At 42.9% G+C, this 19061-nt stretch overlaps 2 protein-coding genes and 1 long non-coding RNA gene across 3 annotated transcripts; 1 reads left to right on the plus strand and 2 right to left on the minus strand.

Moving 5' to 3' along the window:
• The first annotated feature begins 6083 nt into the window (after positions 1–6083).
• On the plus strand, positions 6084–9051 carry rag2 (recombination activating gene 2). Its single transcript, XM_034879786.1, has 2 exons — positions 6084–6189; positions 7395–9051. The coding sequence occupies exon 2, from the start codon at positions 7410–7412 to the stop codon at positions 9009–9011; it is 1602 nt and encodes a 533-aa protein (XP_034735677.1). The 5' UTR covers positions 6084–6189; positions 7395–7409; the 3' UTR covers positions 9012–9051.
• On the minus strand, positions 7455–18231 carry LOC117949484. Its single transcript, XR_004657699.1, has 3 exons — positions 18120–18231; positions 8726–8729; positions 7455–7465 (listed from the first exon to the last, which is right to left on the minus strand). It is a non-coding gene; the product is annotated as an uncharacterized LOC117949484 (long non-coding RNA).
• Positions 11592–16988, minus strand: rag1 (recombination activating 1). The gene is made up of 4 exons (XM_034879785.1): positions 16842–16988; positions 15468–15809; positions 14243–15375; positions 11592–13388 (listed from the first exon to the last, which is right to left on the minus strand). Exons 2-4 carry the CDS (start codon positions 15800–15802, stop codon positions 11641–11643), a joined length of 3216 nt encoding a protein of 1071 aa, XP_034735676.1. The 5' UTR covers positions 15803–15809; positions 16842–16988; the 3' UTR covers positions 11592–11640.
• Positions 18232–19061: the final 830 nt, after the last annotated feature.

The following is a 19061-nucleotide window of genomic DNA, read 5'->3' on the forward strand; positions in this document are numbered from 1 at the left end:
ACGCCGACGGCTCCTTAGCATGCAAACATTAGCAACACGGCATTAAGCTGATGTTGACTGTCATCAGCTTTGTATTGGTCTGTTTACATCTGATTAAAATGGTGGCCTACAGGAGGCACTAGATGAAATGTTGATTGATTCTGTGGGGACCATGAAGCATAATATGTATGGCAATGCATCCATTTGTAGATTTATCTCTGGAGAATGGAGGTCCAATACTATTATGGCATCATCAGCTCCGTAGAGCTGAGGGTAACTGCATATTCAGCTGATAATTGTCTGTCACAATGAGGGACACTTTCCACGTTATGCCTAATGATTTGATCCATTGCATTTATGAAAATATTGTTTTGTGCAGCTTTGAAAATAGAACAATTTAGCAAAAAAAAATAAGCCTGTTTTCAAACTGAGGAACAGTTTTATTCTACCAAATTCAAAAGCTTCATACATTTAATGTGAGACTGCCCCTATTCCCAAACACATCTGACAAAGAAATTAAAAGAAACTGTTAGCACATATTTTCAATGCATCTAATCAATTAGGTTGAAATGATTTACCTAATAAATAGCAACTCTATTAAAACCTGTAAATCCACACCTCCAGCACTGTAGCATTCGTTCCCACAGCTGCGATCCATCAAACCAGGAGCGCCATCATTCATTACACTAAGATAATAAGACACTCAGTAAATGAGTGCAGTGTGAGAGGAATATCTTTCATCATTACTCCTATCGTACAGTGTACAATGTCTAGCAGCCTATAAAATGTAATCATCATGATCAAGTGGTGTTATTGACTGTAGTCGTAACATCTATTGTCCGATATGTTTGGACAGTCGAGAGCTTCTCATGCTTAACAGTTTTTTATGCTAAGGGATCTTGTGCTCACTCAACTGCCTTTTTAATCTTGAAAAATAATCAACAGCATGAATAATTGCAAACCAAATATGGGATCCTATCTGGGAACATCAGTTTCACTGTGCAGTTCACTGATGTATGGTATCGATTGCAACAGGGAGCCCTCTAATCACAATCATGGTAAAATCAATAGCTGGCATTGCCTGAGGTCCTGTTCATGCTTCAGTGTACATATCTGAAGTAAACTCCCCTGCACTGAAACAGTCAGGCCATTTGCTTAAAGAAAATCGAGACTCGCTGCAATAGGAAGGGCTGCAGACATAAACTGGAGGAGACAGACACAGATAAAGGAGGAAACCACTGGGACAGGTAAAGGAGAAGAAGGGTTATTCAGCGAGGGGTTTTGGTTCTATTGACAACTGTTATGCAAGTTTTTATATTTAAAGCTTCAATCCATCAAGCTTACAGGGTACAGCGGGGAATCAACGAGCCACTGACCCTGACCTGATCCACAGGTGAGATCCAGCCGGCGAGCTGTCATGCTGTTGTCACAGCTCCCTCCCTCTGTGCTCAGACTGCTCTTTTCCTCCACTGTCTCTTGATCCCTCCATCTCCCTCGGGAGCGGGTTAAGTTGCAGGGCCGCCGTTGTGTGTCTACTCACCGCATTCCCTGTTGGGAAGAATGGAGAGGCAGGGTGAGGACAGATCTAAGTGTATCAGCTTAAAGTATGGCTTCGGGTTGCCTGCTCAACATATAACAGTCACAACCCATGAACTGTGACACTGTCCTGAAGACAGCTACAATAAATGAAGCCAACCATAGAAGAGCACTGAGGAGCCGCAGAAAGACTCCAAGGTCTCCACCAGCATCTGGTCTGGTGCCAGAGTATCTGAGGCAGTGACTGCATCCCTGGCATTCTGCCACAGCAAGGCAGCCAAACATTGCTGTTTACTTACACCGAGAGAGGACAACAGAGGAGAAACACATTAAGTGGAGCAGGGAATCCAAGAACAATAGACACGAGATGAAAGAAGATGGATTTGAAGCAGAAGAACATTGAGCATGGAAGGGATACTGTGTATTCAACAACCCTGTTTCTTATAAAATGTCCTCATATCCTAGTGATAGGTTTTGCCTAATACGTTTTCTAGGAAACTAGACGGACTACACGGATTGCGTTAATTGGCAAAACATTTGTCCAATCCAAGAAGTCAGACAGAAGAAATAGAATGAGGACTGCATGTGTGATTACAATGCACGTTCAAGAGCTAGTACAAGACACAAGACTTTAATGTAAGAGCTTGGGATTTGTGTGTCCCACACACTAGCTTTAGGCTACTAAAACACTTAAGTCAGGCTTATACAGTAGGCCTACATTGAAAAAGTCAATCTGTCCCGTGTCATGCTTCGAGTCAGCCCTGACTTTTATTTTTCAAAATGTAAACCAGCATACATTGATTTACTGGAATCGGGGGCAGCAAAATAACCCGCACACACAATAATAGGATAGTGTCTTAGAATGTTTATATGGATTTAACATGTAAGCAAGCAGCTGCTTATTAAAATGCCCATATTATGAAAAAACACATTTCCTGGGATTTGGGGTATTTTGGTCTCTGGTGCGGATACACACATACAAACTTGGGGAAAAAAACTATCCATGCTGTTTTGAGTGAGATACAGGTTTCTGAATGTCCTCTGCCTTCAGTCTCCGGGTGAACTGTTCAAAAACTGCACGGCTTTCTACGTCACTAGCCGAGACGAGGTGGCTAATCGTAGCGTATGCTAGCGCTAGCATGCTAGCTCGTTCTCAATGGCAAAACACTGCTACAACACACACTAGTTCACCACAATCTCCAAAAGAACTACTCACATGTCCCTGTTCTGCAGGTATTCCACAAGTGGCCCTCGTTTAGAAGAAGTCTCCCAGCTAATCCCAAAGTTGGAGAAAGAGTTATCTAGCTGGTGTGATCTTACCTACTACTGTGCTACTGCACAACAACAAAGATAGTATAGACGTAAGATGTCTCACTCTGTAGCTGCAGCAATGTGCAGTACAACATAGATATGGTATTTTTTGAAAATGAAACCATGTAAACCTATTCTGGTACAACCTCAAAACACAATTATAAACCTGAAAATGAGCATAATATGGGCACTTTAACACATTTAGCCAACAAAGCAACATCACAATGAATTGGAGTTGTGTTTCTGGTCACCTGATGAATATTCACTCTTCTTTTAACTCTGGGAAACACATGTTTTTTACTGTTAAATGCAGTAAAAAAACTACTGTCACCAGCTGGTCACAACGTCTGGTCTGTTGTTTGGTAGAGGGGTTTTTTATTTTTTATTAAGACTATTTTTGGGGGCATTTTTATGTCTTTAATTGAATGGGACAGTTGAAGACGTGAAAGGGGAGAGAGAGGGGGAATGACATGCAGCAAAGGAAGAGAAACCCTCCATATATTACTGTGCCTTTAACCAGGTGAGCTACCCAGGCGGCCTGCTTTATCAGAAACATTTCAGTGGAAACAGCTGTCAGCTGGGACTGGAAACAAGGTTGATGAGAGTGAACAAAAACATTAAAGTTGTAGAAGGCCATAAAACCAGAACAACAAACTAAAAGAGCTCTGAGAGCTGTGGCATCCATTGTTAATACAGTAGCATTGTAAACAATTAGGAGACAGGGTTGAGATTCATATGCAAGACGAGAGTGTTGCAGAGGGAAAACAGTCATTCGGAATGACAAAACTGAACTGCGAGATAACAGGTCACTTCTCACCGTGCGATAACCACCGTGCAGCAGCAAAAATCAACCAGCGTGAGGTGGAAGTGCAACGCCAGCACTCAGTACCAATCACCACGAGGGAAGCAATTACCGTAACATTAAAAAGTGATAAACAGCACTGCACAATGATCGTCAGAACATCAGAGCTGTCACCGCGCCATCCGTCAAAGCCAGGCTTCAGGGTAGCAACAGTCAGGTAGTGATACATTACAAGGGACAGAAACAGGTGCTACCATATATTCTAATTACTTTGTTCTATCAATTATGTACATATCCTTGCATGGCCTGGGGTCTGCCACACACTGCTGTGCCTCCTACTCACTCTCTGCAACCATCCCAGCTGTGGCTACATAGCAGGCAGTACTTTTCAACTGTGCTTTGTGCCCATGCCTTGAGGTGACTAGAGAGCTTTATTTATCCATGGCCAAATTCATATGGATGGAACAGTTCTAGAATACAATAAAAAAAAATAAAAAAAATCCACTTCTGCATGTTCCACTAACATCTGAATTCATGTGTTATATCCTCTCTAGTAGTAAATAATTCTTCTCTTCCACTCAGCGCTGTAAGCATCAGTTTAGACACACAGGTGCTCTGCTGTTTTGTGTTTTCATGCTGTAACGGTCTTCCAGGCACTTGTGGTTTCTGCCTTTGTTTTGCACACTCCTCAAGTTTTCTCTGAGCCGCTCAGTGCACAAAAACATTATGCTAATAAGTGGGTTGACATCTGCTTCCAGCTCCGTTTTTCTCTCTGTGTTCAGGCATGTGTGTGTCACTCACATAGGGGATCTGCTTTTACCTACAGTAGGTCGAATCTTTAAAGTGGAGAAATACACACCTAACCAGCTGCTAGAATGTATTCATCATTGTTGAAGAATGATGTTTCTTTTACCCTCCCTTCATGAAACAGCATCATAGTATGATAATGCGTGAAAAAATTACTCACAGTCCCTGCGTACAGCATGTCATTCAGTGTTGAAGGAGTGTGTTTATGTATAGTCTGCCAGCTAATAGCCATATTTGTTAAAATGTGTATTGGGCTTTTTTTTTAACAAGCTATAAGAGCAGTCTGGGAGACTATAAAAGAGTAAATCATTTTTGAAAAAAGAATAACCATGAGGAAATAGGAAGAGGCAAAGCACAAGGAAAATAAAGGGAAAGGAAGCACGTCAGATCCAAAAACAAAGATTTTAATTAATGCTACAGTCGCAAAGCTCAAAATGTGAAGGCTGTATAAAAAACAAGTACTACGTTTGGGAGGAAACGTTATCTCTCATGAAGCAAGGCTTCAATAAATACTTCTGTTTTCACAATTGAAATGGTTGCTCTTAACTTAATTTTCTAATTACAACATGGGGATGGTGGGAGGGGGGGGCGGTCATATGCTGCATCATAGTAAAAAAAAAGAAGTGATTACCACATGAAGTCAGCTCCAGATTAATTGTGTGAATTAACAGCCCTAGCATTGGTGAATTAACTAGAAACATAATTTCAATCATTTACATGAAGCTAATTATCTGAGAATTAGAAAATGGTTTGGCCACAGGTCATAAATTAAATGATTTAAGGAATTTCAAATGTTCAATTTCCAAAATAAGAACTAAAGGCAATTAAAATGCTGTTTGCATCTGTTGATATAGTAACCAAGATTAAATACGAATAAGGGTATTTCCCCCAAATATTGCTATTATAGAGTATTTTCTTCCAGAACTAACATTTACAGCTATGACAAGTTAAAGTTTGTCTGATAGACTTAATTTCACAGAGAACACACACACACACACACACACACACACACACACAGTGGTTTTCTATCCATCTCCATCGTCTGCTTTCAACCTCTTGCCAAAGATTCACACTAGAGGCGTGTCTTGTTACACCAATAAAAAAAAAGAAGTAATAGTACGACGTTGGACTACTTCAAAACATTTTTTATCATGCATTTCCTCCACAATGCAGGTCACGTTTCTGCCATGATTTGTTTATGAACATCAGTTTCAATATTCATGTATCACATAATTAAAGCTAGTTTTGGACGTGTGTAACACATTATTACTTTACTGTAAATAATTGCAATTTCTTAAAATGTGTTAAACCAGAGCAAAGCAGCACATCCTATTTTCATTTGGATCTGACATTGAAATGTTGTAAAGTTCTCTAGAGAAAATAAAAAAGACTATACTTTATTTTAAGACTATATTTTTAAAGGTATACTTTAAGGAATTATAGCGGTTAGGTTTGTTCAAACAGACGAGAAGCTGTTGTAGCTTCTCTGCTACAACTGATATCCAGTGATACCTTTGAAGTGATACACTAAATGCATTCAGGCAGCACACCTGCCAGTGAGCAGCAGTCACAGACTGTTAACCTCAAGATCTGGAAGTGTTTGTGAATCAACGAAGCTTCACAAACTCTCTCTCTCACTCTGTCTCTCCCTCTCTCCGTCAGCCTTTGTCAAAGTTTGGCTACATAAAGTCCCTCTTAGGTTTATCTTCAGATTCCCACTAAATTGAGCACGGCATCCTGGCCCTGGCCGTAAGGTAAGCAAACTTAAAAAAACATGATTCTAAAAAGTTCTCAGGCTTGTAAAATCAATGTCATGCTACTGTTACTCTTGTACAGTGACACTGTCTGTGTGGAAGTCACTTATACTGTCCACAGTAGTATAAATATTGCTGTTAAAGCTACTAAAATTTACAAAGTTTTAGTAGCAAATTAAAAAAAAAAACGAAAAGTGACATTCTAATGTTATTCAAGTCCTTTGAAGTAATTGTGGATAAATAACGTAACCTAACTCTAAAATCAAATTCATTATTAAGCGATATTATATCCTTCATTAAATTGGAAAATAAATTCAGTCATTTAGTCTTGATTTGTCTTCATTTAAAAATGTAGAATCCCTATTACCAATGGCCAATGAACACAGGGCCGCCGTCCAATCATTTTGAAATATTATTGACACCAGAAAATGTGTACTAATGAGGACTGTGACATTCCCAGAAAGTGACAGAGAGTGTTTGTTTGTGTCTCATGCTGCATTAAAGTACACTCTGTGAGGTCCTGATTCAAAGATAGAAAGTTTAAATATGAGGTTTTGTGTGTGGTTGAAAATAATGAGGACAACCCATGAAGAAGTAATCTTTCCTTACTTATGGACGTGTGACTGTTGCTGATGTTTGACTTGAAGACTCAGTCACGCTTTGCTACTTTGTGTTGCCAAACAATAGCAACAGCAGCATCATCCAGTACATACAGCACACTGTAAGCTGTGTGTTAACCTCAGCACTGGTAGTGTTGGTAGGTGTGTCACGATTATGTGTGTGCTCTCCATCCCCAAAAATGTCCCATCCTGGCAAAATTAGTCTTAGAAAAGTCTAGTTTAAAAATCTAGATTTTTTTAATCATAACCATTTTTTAGTCTTAAAATAATAATAAGAAATATAATTAGTTGTAGTAGGCTTTTTATTAGTCATTCTTATTTTTACCATAATTACCATTCCTTTATTGTAGTACTGTGTACATGTAGCCATTATGTACTCCAACTTTCAGCAATTTAAAAAGAGAGTGTCTTGCAGAGAGGCTGAATGACTGCATGCCCCTGTTTATACATGTTTGGGGTCTGGATTATGTGGATTATGATCCTCCAGGTGTTACTGTATAAACAGGAAGCAAAAACGCTGCCTCCCTGAATGAAAACAATCAACAGCTGACTGACATATGTTTGTGTTCCTGTGTTTTGACGCAGGCAGCTGCCGGAAAAATGACCCTGCAACCATTAACTCCAGTGAACTGTGCAGGCCTTATACAGCCCGGCTTCTCTCTGCTGCAGCTCGATGGGGAAGTTCTCCTGTTTGGCCAGAAAGGTTGGCCAAAGCGCTCATGTCCAACGGGCGTCTTTGGCGTTCGCATTAAATGTGGTGAGATGAAGTTGAGGGCCATTTCTTTCTCCAATGACTCATGCTACCTTCCTCCATTACGTTGCCCAGCTGTTTGCCGCCTTGACCCCTACGACGGGCTTCCAGAGAGTTATCTCATCCACGGTGGTCGCACCCCAAATAACGAGATCTCATCGAGTCTGTACCTGCTGACCATGGATAGCCGGGGCTGCAACCGTAAACTGACCCTGTGCTGCAAAGAGAAAGAACTAGTGGGAGAAGTGCCAGGGGCGAGATACGGCCACACCATGAGCATGGTTCAAAGCCATGGGAAGACAGCTTGTGTATTGTTTGGTGGTAGATCCTACATGCCTGCGGGAGAGCGGACCACAGAGAGCTGGAATAGCGTGGTTGACTGTCCACCCCAGGTGTTCCTGTTTGACTTGGAGTTTGGTTGCTCCTCTGCACACACTTTACCTGAGCTCAACGACGGACAGTCTTTCCATTTGGCCCTTGCCAGAGAGGACTGTGTCTACTTCCTCGGGGGTCACTCGCTCACCTCTGACTCCCGCCTCCCTCGACTTGTCCGCCTGCGTGTTGAGCTTCTGCAGGGCAACCCCTTGCTCTCCTGTGAGACTCTCGAAACTGGCATATCCATCTCTAGTGCCATAATCAGCCGTACAGGTCCTAGTCACAGATATATCATCTTAGGTGGGTATCAGTCAGACTCTCAGAAGAGGATGGACTGCAGCACTGTGATTCTGAATGAGAAAGGGATCCACTTTGAGCCCTTAGAGGCACCTAAGTGGATCCCAGATATCATCCATAGTCGAACTTGGTTTGGCGGCAGTGCTGGGGAGGGAAGCATCCTACTTGCTGTACCTACTGAGGGAAGGCCGTCCCAAGCTGACATGCATTACTTCTATCAGGTGAGCTTCCAGACAGAGGAAGACTCCAAAGAGAAGGATGTAACCCAGGGCTGCAGCCAGGAGTTAACAGAATTCGATGACTCCACTCCTCTCGAAGACTCTGAGGAGCTCTACTTTGGTCGTGAGCCGCATGAGCTGGAGGACAGTAGTGATGGAGAAGAGGGTAATTACAATGAGGAGGATGAGGAGGACGAATCTCAAACCAGCTACTGGATCAAATGCTGCCTGGGCTGTCAGGTGGACCCCAACACGTGGGAGCCCTACTACTCCACTGAGCTCCACCGGCCAGCCATGATCTTCTGCTCCAGAGGGGAAGGGGGACACTGGGTCCATGCCCAGTGCATGGAGCTGTCTGAGACCCTGCTGCTCAGGCTCTCTCAGGGAAGCAAAAAGTACTTCTGCCATGACCACGGAGGGCTGCCCTACCAGGAGATGACCCCACCGCGACAGGTCATGTCTCTGAAGCGTATCGCCATGAAAGTTAAGGACAGGAAAACTCCTCCGACAATCAAGATGTCCCCTGCCAAAAAAAGCTTTTTTAGGAGACTTTTCGACTGAATCCAGTTTATGATGTGTCTTGATTACGGTTAAGAATGCCGTGTGTGTGGCTGGGTTGGCTCAGTGGGTAGAGCAGGTGCGCACGTACTTTGAGGTTTAGGCCTTGATGCAGAGGTCCAGGGTTTGAATCTGACCTGCCATGATTTCCTGCACGTCTTCCCCCTTTCTCCCTTAGCTGTCCTATCAAATAAAGGTGGAAAAGCCCAAAACATAGTCTATAAAAGAATCCTCTGTGTATACAGCATGTTTATGTTCAGTCTAACATTTTTTGAAGAAAATAAAAAATACAAGTGCATCCTAATTATAATTGTACATTGTCATGGAATATTTTAGCAATTCTGTGTCTGAAATGTTTCTAGTTTGTGTTTTGCCATCTGTACAACAGTTTATTGTAATTTTGCATTCATCTTTATTTCTTAACACTTCCTTCCATGGCCAAATGGAGCTGAATTCTTGCTAGAGTTCTTTTTACCATTCAAATGATGATTACTGAATGAAAAATACCCAATGTGCTGATCTGTTCTGAATTAAAACAACAATAAACAAGATTCTTCCCTCATACCTGTTTGTTTCTAACGTGTTTCTTAAAACCTTTTATGAGTCCGAAAATCTTGATATATCAATGTTTCTAGTTTTTAAGTTTGCAATAGTATTCTATCATGGACCAAAATAATAATTAAACAATGGCATTGAATAAACACTTCTTAACATTGGTTTCCAGAGCCAAATCTACCTAAGTAGTTTTTTAAATTATAATTGATTAATAGTAATAATAATAATACAAAAATGACATTCATGTACAAATCTGTAATCAGTAACATCAGTAATTAATTAAAAGGCAACCTGAATGAACACGCTGAACCTAAAAGTCTTTATAGCTCCATATCTTTTTAAAGAGCTTTTACAATCTCTATGTCTGAGCACATCTCCATGCAGTGTTTCTACTGTGTGTTTTCATTTGCTGTATGACAATTCATTGCTATTGCAATTTTTTGTGAAAATTAGGCAGTCTCGAGGGCTTTCTTACAGGATCAAACTCTGAATTCTTCAATGTTAAAACACAAAAGCAGATGAAAAATAAAGTTAATTAAGAAACAACAAGAAGATCAGGTCAGATTATGTCTTTATTTATTCTTTGGAGAAAACAAGGTAAAAAAAAAAAAGTACAAACTCAGGTAACTTATCAAAGGATGGTTAGTTGACAGCTTCAGTGAAAATACAACAGAAATAAATCACCACTGAAAGTCTTCAGCAATACCGGATATTTAGTGTAATATGGAGACAGAAAATGAGGAAATCCATGGTTAAAAAAAACAGAATTCTGTGTCATCCATCATCCATTACTTTGGGAATGCAATTCATTATGGCAGCAAAACAAATAAAAGACAAGTTGCACTCCAAAATGTGATAGTATTGTCGGAGACAAAAAGACAACTGTGGAATGAAATGTGAATATTTCACAGCTGTCACTTGGTTAAACTTATGACAGTAAAATAAAATCAAACTTTCAGTCAAACAGGAAAACAAAATTGCCTGTCACAATTCAAAATGGTGAGGGCACAAATAAAGATAATGTAATCAATCAATCAAACAAATAAAGTCGCTAACAAATCAGTTTCTAGCTCCCACTCATCCCTCTCCCCTGTCAACCCGTGGCAATGAAGAAATATCAGCAGAAAAAGAGCCAGGTTATAAACAGAACTACAGACAAATCCCTGCCTGCTGGAGAGTCCATGGGGTATTAGGCTTCGTAATGGACCATACTGTATTTTTATGGTATCAACAAAAAGGTCAGTATATGCTTTATTTTCTGTGAAGAATTCGAATTTGAATCATCTATCCTCCACTGTGCAAAAACTAAAAGAGATAAAAATTGGTTCAAAGTGACCTGGCATCCATTCTGCCCCTCAGGGATCCCACGATAAAACAATAAAGTAATCTTTTTCAGAGGGCACTCATGAAACAAAACACATTTGGGTCTCTGTGATTGCATTTAGTTTCAGCTCAAATGATATATTAATACAGTCGCCACAAATGTGGTCTTTTTAACACAATTTCACGCCATGACTTACAGCACTTTCATCTGTTTCCATAGATATTCCCTCTATATAAATTCGTAAATGTGTCAAATCCTTGCAATGCAATAAACTGCGCCATATTTCACAGATGGTGAAGATAAAAAATAAGAACTTTCCTGCAAAGAGCAGGTGAAAAATAAACCTGTGTGTCACTTCTATGTTCGTCTGTGTCCCCATCTTTGCACTGTGGTAACGAACAGCTAACAAAGCAACGACAACAAGGCAGCACAAATACAAATTTAAATGTGGTGTGAGAATACAATTTGTGTCCATCAATTTTAGAATTTACTCTGTTTGAGTGCTCGAAATTGTTTATTTAATGGGAAATGTATTTTGTAAAGATATAACAATGGAAAATGATCGCAATCGCAACATAATCTAAAACAAAAATGTAGAAAACCGTGGCTTTAAGTCCATGAGCTCCATTCCCCATTATTTAAAATTACAATGAATGAATTTAGAAAGTACTTCTGTAAACAAGTCCACATTTAATGGACTATCTTGAAAGCTATGCAATGTTACTCGAGGTTCACATTGCTGTAGAATCAAAATCAAAAGTCATTCATTTCCAGAGACATGTCCTCATAATCCTGGCTCTGGACTGGGTCAATGGTAGCTTGCAGAGCTTTGGCAGAGTCCTTGTGAGCTTCCATAAACTTCTGCAAGAGCTTGGATGTGTAGAGCCAGTGATGTTTCAACACATCCTCTAGCTCAAAGGCCTTTGACTGACGTGCGTTCATCTTCCGGAAACGCCTGAACAGTTTGTTGGCCGACTCGTTCCCTTCGCTGGCCCAAGCTCCTATGGATCCATCTCTCTCTATGATTTCAGGCACATGGGCCAGGGTCTTGTGCAAGTAATTGGTTATCTTTCCATCATACCTATATTTAAATGTAGTGGAGAGAATGTCAGCAAAGCGCTGGGAGTTAAAGCTGTAGCGGCACAGCTGGTCGGGGCACTCCTTGGCAGGGCAGGAGGAGCGCCACACAGGCTTCATCTGGAGGTAGAGCCTTATAAGCTCCCTCAGGGCCTCCCTCCTCTCCTCCGAGGGCACCAGCTCACACACCACCTCCACAGCCTCTTGGGTCATTAGCCGCCGGGCATAGTTGCCATTCATCCTCATCACCGGTCTCAGCTTCAACTTCTTCCTCAGCTGTTTATCCAGGGCTGCCCTCCAGCTGCGCCGTTCCTCCCGACTGGGGTTGACCTTTTTGTACACCTCTCCGATCTCATCCTGGAAGATTTTGTAGAACTCAGTGGCATTGCCAATGTCACAGTGCAATGCGTCCAGTGTGGAATGGGTCTCCATGAAGGGCTTGGCAGAGACCCCCTTGACTCTGTCTCGCAGCTCATCCACAGACTCAGAAAAAGGGTTGGTTCTCCAGATTTCGTACCGATCTAGGTTCTCTTCATGACTGCGGGTGACGGAATGTAGCACCATGTTTTCAGAGGCCTCTGCCCGAGTTGAGTCACAAAGAGTGCACACATAGGAAGATCCTGAGGCCTCGAGGCCCTCCATCTCACGCACCATCTTCTCATCATATCCCGTGCCTCTGAAGTGAAAGCGAAAGGAGCGAGGTAGTCCACCCATGGATATGATGAGCCTGCTCTCTTTCATTGCATTACGCTCTGCAACTATAGGCCCCAGGACAGCTGTCAGCGTCTCATGGTCTGACTCATCCACAAACATCAGGCAAAGGGGCTTACAGGACAGTTCTGAGTTTGGTTTTGGCTCAGTGAAGATGGTAACCTCTTTCTCCTCCTCATCTGCCATGACAGAGACAGACATAATAGTGATAGAAAAACGTACAGCCTTCTCAGGAACAGCTGGTCCTCCACCGTGCTTCTCGCTGACATCGCCCATGCCATCACAGGATTCCTTGATCATGACACTGAAGCCTGAGGTGCAAGCACAGTCTTCCATCCCACTCTCTCTCAGCCCTTCCATGATGTCCTCCTCCAGATCCTTTAATGCGGACACCAGTGCCACATCATAACGAAACCGCCGAGTGATGGTGTCAGCTGGGAAGTCATCCACCGAGGAAGCCCATCCAGAGACTCCATTAATAATGCCAACATTGCAAGATGTAGACACATTCTTGAGAGCGGGCTGCCATTCAAAGTCGTGAAAGCCAGGGAGAAGCTCCTTCTCTGCAGCTCGCAGGGTGTGCAAGGGCTGAAAGATCTGGCGGCCACTGGTGGCTTTGACAGTCCGGTACATCTTGTGATACTGGCTGCAGCTCAGAAAAGTGTTGACCCGAATGGCCAGGCACACAGCAGGATGCAACCCAAAGCCTCTGCCTGCAGAGAGAGAGAGAGAGAGAAACGGAAAGAGAAAAAGTTTCAGAGAGAGACGGATGCAGGCAAAGTAAAAAGAAAAAGAAAAAAGAAGGCGAGAGGAGAGGATTCAGACATGGAAAGAGTTATTTAATGCCAAACTGGAAGCCCATTTCTAGTGCTTAAAAAGAACTGCAGCATCCAACATTTCCTCATTTGATATCTCGCATTTAGAGTCATTTAAACTACGACACTGAGAAAATCACAAATTTACCACCCAAATGTGAATGTATCATTGTCAAAAGCCCACAAGCTCATGATTACAGAATCCAATATTTCCTAATTTCCAAATGTTATAAGGGGACAGAGGGTGAGTCAGTGAAGCTGGCAAAAGTGATGTATTGGCTGCAGATGAAAACAGACACCAGCTGGCTTCTATTCCCCAGAGAGGAGGATGGTGCTGTCTGTGTAATTTGCAGACATAAGAGCTGCTGATGTTGTTTTGATTCTAACAGCCCCTTCACAAGAGTTGTTATTGTGCATTAAAGGGAGTGTGAGACTGAGAGACTGACGGACAAGCAGGCGGGGAATGTGTGTGGGAGAGAATCAGGGAGGTGTTGAGCGTGCAGCAGCGGTGGTTCAATAAACAGAGATGGACAATAATGAAATGTTTTTCAATCAAAATCAGAGAAAACCTCTTCCTCTTCAATAGTGAACTTTTCAATTCATTGCTATTTATGAAATGACTGTATTCTTCAGAGACAGGCAGAAATATTAATGAGCAAACACTATCATCATTTTTATTTGTTTGGGTCCCTTTTTCTTGGCTACGGAGGGTTATATGTTGATTAAACTAAAAAATGATAATAGCTTATTACCTTGCATCAGTGCCTCTAGCTCATCTGCTTGCCGGTGTTCATTCGCAGACCTCAGTGCGAGCAGAAACAGAGCCTGACACACAGACTTCAGGTCGCCACCTTCCTCTTTGTCTGCAAACGCCCTCACCTGGTTCTTCATATCCCTCAGCCGATGCTTCTGGGCTCGACGGGTAAGCGACAGTAGGTGCTGACGGGGTCTTCCCCCTTTATTGGCTTGTAGGGAGTTGTCGATTTGTGATGACTGCTGCTTTGTGTCCTGTCCATCCAGCTCATGGCCCAGACAATGAGCTTTGAATGAGTCTAGCCTTACTTGCTTGCCACAGCCACTCCCAGGGCAGAGCAGAGGCAGGGAATGTAGGGCCGATAAGAAGGCTCTGGTGGGTGGGCTCAGTTCATCAGGGGCGCAGGACAAGTTGCAGGCCGGGCAGTGAGGTCCCAGAACGTGGTTATATTTTAGAATACAGCTGCGACAGAAGAGGTGCCCACAGGGGGACTGGACTGGATCAGAGAGCAGGTGGTCACACACCAGGCAGGTGAAAGAAAAGAGGAAGTCCACGGGAAGCTTTTCAGAGATCAGCTTGGTACTCACATGGTCCTTCTGGCAGTGGGTGATGTTCCTCACCCATTGCTCTCTCTGGATGCTGGTTTTCCTACATGCCTGGGGCACAGGAGCATGATGATGGTCTCCAAATGGTCTCAGAGCCCTCCTCTCACCCACGGCAATGATGTTGCTGTGGTCCCACCTTGTCCTTTTTGCCAGGCTCTGGGCTTTGGGAATGGCTTTTCGCCTCTTCCTTCCAGTCCGCTGGAACAAAGGTTTCCTGGGTGAGCAAAGATGGCAGGGGGAAGAGTGGGGTTTCCAGTCCGGGACTCTCGTTCTGGAGAAGCTGCAGAAGCCGCCTCCGCGCATGGCAACCACCCAACAACGATGGCAGAAGAGAAGAGGTTGGACAGACTCTATGTCCTCTGTCACGTCCACTTTGAAGACTTTGAGGATGACCTCTGGCCAGCTTGTAAACTTGCAGCCCATTTTGCGCAGGGCACCTTTGCTGATCTCATCCAGATCCCCGCCAACATCGTGCACTGGTCCTTTGACTTTTCTCAGGGCCATGCCACAGAGACGGCACAAGCACCTTCATAGACAAAAAAAAAAGTCAAATTCTTTGAATAAAATTCATATTATATAGGGAATTTACAGTAATAAAGTATAGTGACATTTTATCACCTGAGGTTGTCCATGTGGGTGTCCATCTCCTGTAGCTTCATATCTACCCTCCAGCCAGGGCCCTCCACATTTTCCTTGCTTTTTCCCCCGAGGCACAATTTCATAACACTCCCTGGACTCACAGCATTATCTAACTCTATATTTGGGGCTGCATGATGTGAGATCCCTAACAAGGCTCCTTTCTCAGGCTGTGCTTCACTGGGCAAAGGGGCCTTTTCCATGGACTTTACCCGGAACAGTTTAAACTTCCACTTAGAGTACTCAGAGTGGGGATGGTGGAGCTCAGCCGGCATGGAGGATCTGGGGCCATCTGTCTCCAGGCTCTCCTCCGCCATTATGCAACTTAGAAATTAGATCCTGGATAGGAGAGGAGAGGAGAGGAGAGGAGAGGAGAGGAGAGGAGAGGAGAGGAGAGGAGAGGAGAGGAGAGGAGAGAGCATCAAAAAAGTGAGAAAATAATTTTTGCTGTTCGTGAGATACATGGCTGTGGATGCAGGAGAACAGATTTGAAGGTTCAAATGCTTAGATATCCCCGATGGCTTCTCAGCGTTGAGCCCATGACACCATCTAAAAGCTTTACTTGATTCCTGTTGAATTAAGGCACCAAGTTCCCTGAAATCCGACTGAACAGAGAGTAGTGAGCCCCATCCCAGAGTGCTGTATTATAAGAGAAGTGGCATTTTGATCTTGTGTAAAATGCATGAGTCAAGCATTGGGGGATCGATACAGCACAAAAATCTTCATTTCTCTCATCTCCAATCCCATCGCTCAGGGAGCCATTGTGAATTTTTTCCTTTGACACAGCGAGTTTGCTAAATGGGCAACCTTATCGCTGCAATGCTGTCAATCATTTATATTAGTCATTTTCTTGGCTGGAGAGAGAATTGGAGTCCCGGGAGCCTCTGACTGGCATTTTAAATGCAGAGGGAAAGAAGTCTAAAATATAGAAAGCTTACTAAACAAGAAACCATCATATTGAAGAAAGATCATAAATAATTATTCCAAACACAACATTGTTATATCAAAGAGTTGTATTTCAACAGACAAGTGCTCTTGATGCTATTAGCACAGCTAAGATCAATGATACCGCTGCATTGAGACACCATATTTCATCTCCTACCATATTATCTAGGCTCCATTTCAATTTCAGATAGTAAATCAGTCAAACAGTCTTACCGTTGCACACCTATGGTGCACACACTCCAGTCTCTTTTGTCTACCCATCTTTGGGTCTTCTCTCTTCGTTTTCTCCCTGGGAGGCTGATATCTGCCAGTACTCCTTCATTTCCTAGCTCTCTGTGTACTTGACATGCTGAACTCTCCTTTGAGACAAACAGCTGAGCCTGTATGCATGTGTGTCAGCTGGGCTCTTACCTTGTTTTTCAGTCTCAGCTGGCGTCAGCTCCCCCGGGGCTACTCTTTGCATGGGAGCACAAGGGAAGCCCTGGAGCCAGGCCCTGTGCACACTACGTATACTGTCTATGCAAGAGTCTGTCACAGCTTGGAGCATCTGTTACCAGGAGTTGTAGCTTCATGCAGCGGGATTGCTCCTGTCTGTCTCATCACGTCCTGTATTTATACCCTTCCTTTGGTGGGATCCCAACAGTCAACTCCTGACACCTGATGTAGGCAGCTGATTTTTGGAGAGAAAAAAACATACAAAAAAACAAGCTCGACCCCAAAGCACAGTTGCAAACATGTACGGTATACATGTACAGAATCCAACAGCCTACCCCAAAAAAGCTTCTTTTTTTTTTACCACAATACATTGATCCTCAGCTGGAAACACTTCTGTGTCACCTTTATCTCCCTCACATCAATCTGCAGGCTTACCTCAGCCAGGTGGCCTCTCTCTGACAGAAAGATAGATACTTTTTAACTTATGGAAAAAGGCTACCAGTGCAGAGACACAACAGATTACAAAATAAATGGATTTCCCGATCACACTGACAAAAATGAAATGTCTGACAAACATTTTATAACAAAATAGGGACATTTCAAATGTCTTTGTTGATTTGTTTGTGTGTCTGACTGTCAGAAGGGTTGAGGTGTTTGATACAATTATGGAAGGATTTTTAATCAGACATCATCGTTTGATTTAATGTCTCAGTAGGTATGGGGAGTTTTTGTTCAAAATCATTCTTGTTTGTAATTATCCAGCGGATTAATCTGGTGTATTCGCCACAGGAGCTTGCTGCGGTTGCATTGAATTTGCTAACCAAGTCGTTAGATACACAGTCAGTGGGAACCAAACAACAGTTGGGTCTCTCCCACTCTTGCCAGCTTAACAGGGGAGCAGGATGAACACTGGCAGGCTTATATTTGGTGCATATGGTCAAGTGTAATCTTACATAGACAGACCATCCTCCACAGTGCTGCGGAGGAAGGGTCTGGCTAGTCCGGTATCGGAGAGAAACATGCTCTGGTTTATTGGCATTTCTTTAAACCAATTACAATTGTCTTGGGTGGCAGTGGGCGCCGGACGGAACAACGGTGCCTCTGCAATACAAGCTCGAAGCAACATGTTTTGGATGAACTGTGTACGTTCAAAAGTTGTTTTAGTCGTGCAACAGAACAATCAGATTGGACAAATAGTCTAGGGGGACCGTATTTAGATTTCCAAAAAAGAGGACACTCGGCTGGCCCCGAGACACAAATCCAGACAGGCTCCTCAGAGGTTAATGAACATGCTTTATTATGCCTCACTAGTACAGAAATGACTTGTGTAATATAATAAAATCTGAAACAACCTGTAACAAAAAATTGCTCTTTTCAAATAAATAAATAAATGCTAAATAATGTTCTAAGTATGATCTATTCTGTGTCTGCTTCAAAATCCAGCTTGAACTAAATATCTCAAAACCATTTCAATGTAATCAATTTTTCGGTGTCCATGTGAGTTTTGAGAGCTCAGCACCTCCATAAGACACTGAAACATATGTGCCAGCTTTATAACCTCTCCCCTCTAACCTAAGGTAGCCTGTTTAGCTGTCTGGATTTACCCTACAGAGATGTGAGAAGCAGTTAACCATAGTCCACACAGAATCCCAACACAAAGAAAGCAAAATGTGCAGGTCATCTGGCCGAAAAGGAGGCACACCCGGCAGAACATCCGGCAGAACATCCACCGGTACCGGAACCATCCCCTAAATGAAATATTGTCGATATAGACCAAGTCAAGTGGGACCTTAGACAGGAATGGTAGTTTTTTTATTCAGTTGGTTTCTTTGCGACAAATACAGTTGATCACAGAAAATGCTGAAGCTGGGGGCGGCCTCTGGCTCACCCAGTAGGAGCATGCACCCCTTCGCAGTCCTTGGCAGTGGCCCGGGTTCAAATCTGACCTGTGGCCCTTTGCTGCTCAGCCCCTCTCTTTCTCTCCCCCTTCACTGTCACTATCAATTAAAGGTAAAAGCTCCCCCCAAAAAATAATCTTACAAAAAAAAAAAGACACGCTGAAGCACAAATACAGAGCAAAGTTAGTAGGGTGGGGGTGCTGTTTTCTGGGCCTACCCAAATCCATCAGACACACCTGGGAGATTTGAAGTACACAATGCTTGATACGTTACCTATCCAAGAACAAGCAAATGATGG

This window comes from Etheostoma cragini, chromosome 8 (genome assembly GCF_013103735.1).
Source record: "Etheostoma cragini isolate CJK2018 chromosome 8, CSU_Ecrag_1.0, whole genome shotgun sequence".
NCBI lineage: Eukaryota > Metazoa > Chordata > Actinopteri > Perciformes > Percidae > Etheostoma > Etheostoma cragini.

Excerpts from the sequence above, each read along its gene's own strand:
- rag1 (XM_034879785.1), bottom strand. The coding sequence starts at position 15,802 with ATGGCGGAGGAGAGCCTGGAGACAGATGGCCCCAGATCCTCCATGCCG. Across the intron at positions 15,376-15,467 it reads ACCCACATGGACAACCTCAG|GTGCTTGTGCCGTCTCTGTG; the intron begins GTGATAAAATGT and ends TTGTCTATGAAG. Across the intron at positions 13,389-14,242 it reads GCTAGAGGCACTGATGCAAG|GCAGAGGCTTTGGGTTGCAT; the intron begins GTAATAAGCTAT and ends CTCTCTCTGCAG.
- rag2 (XM_034879786.1), top strand. The coding sequence starts at position 7,410 with ATGACCCTGCAACCATTAACTCCAGTGAACTGTGCAGGCCTTATACAG.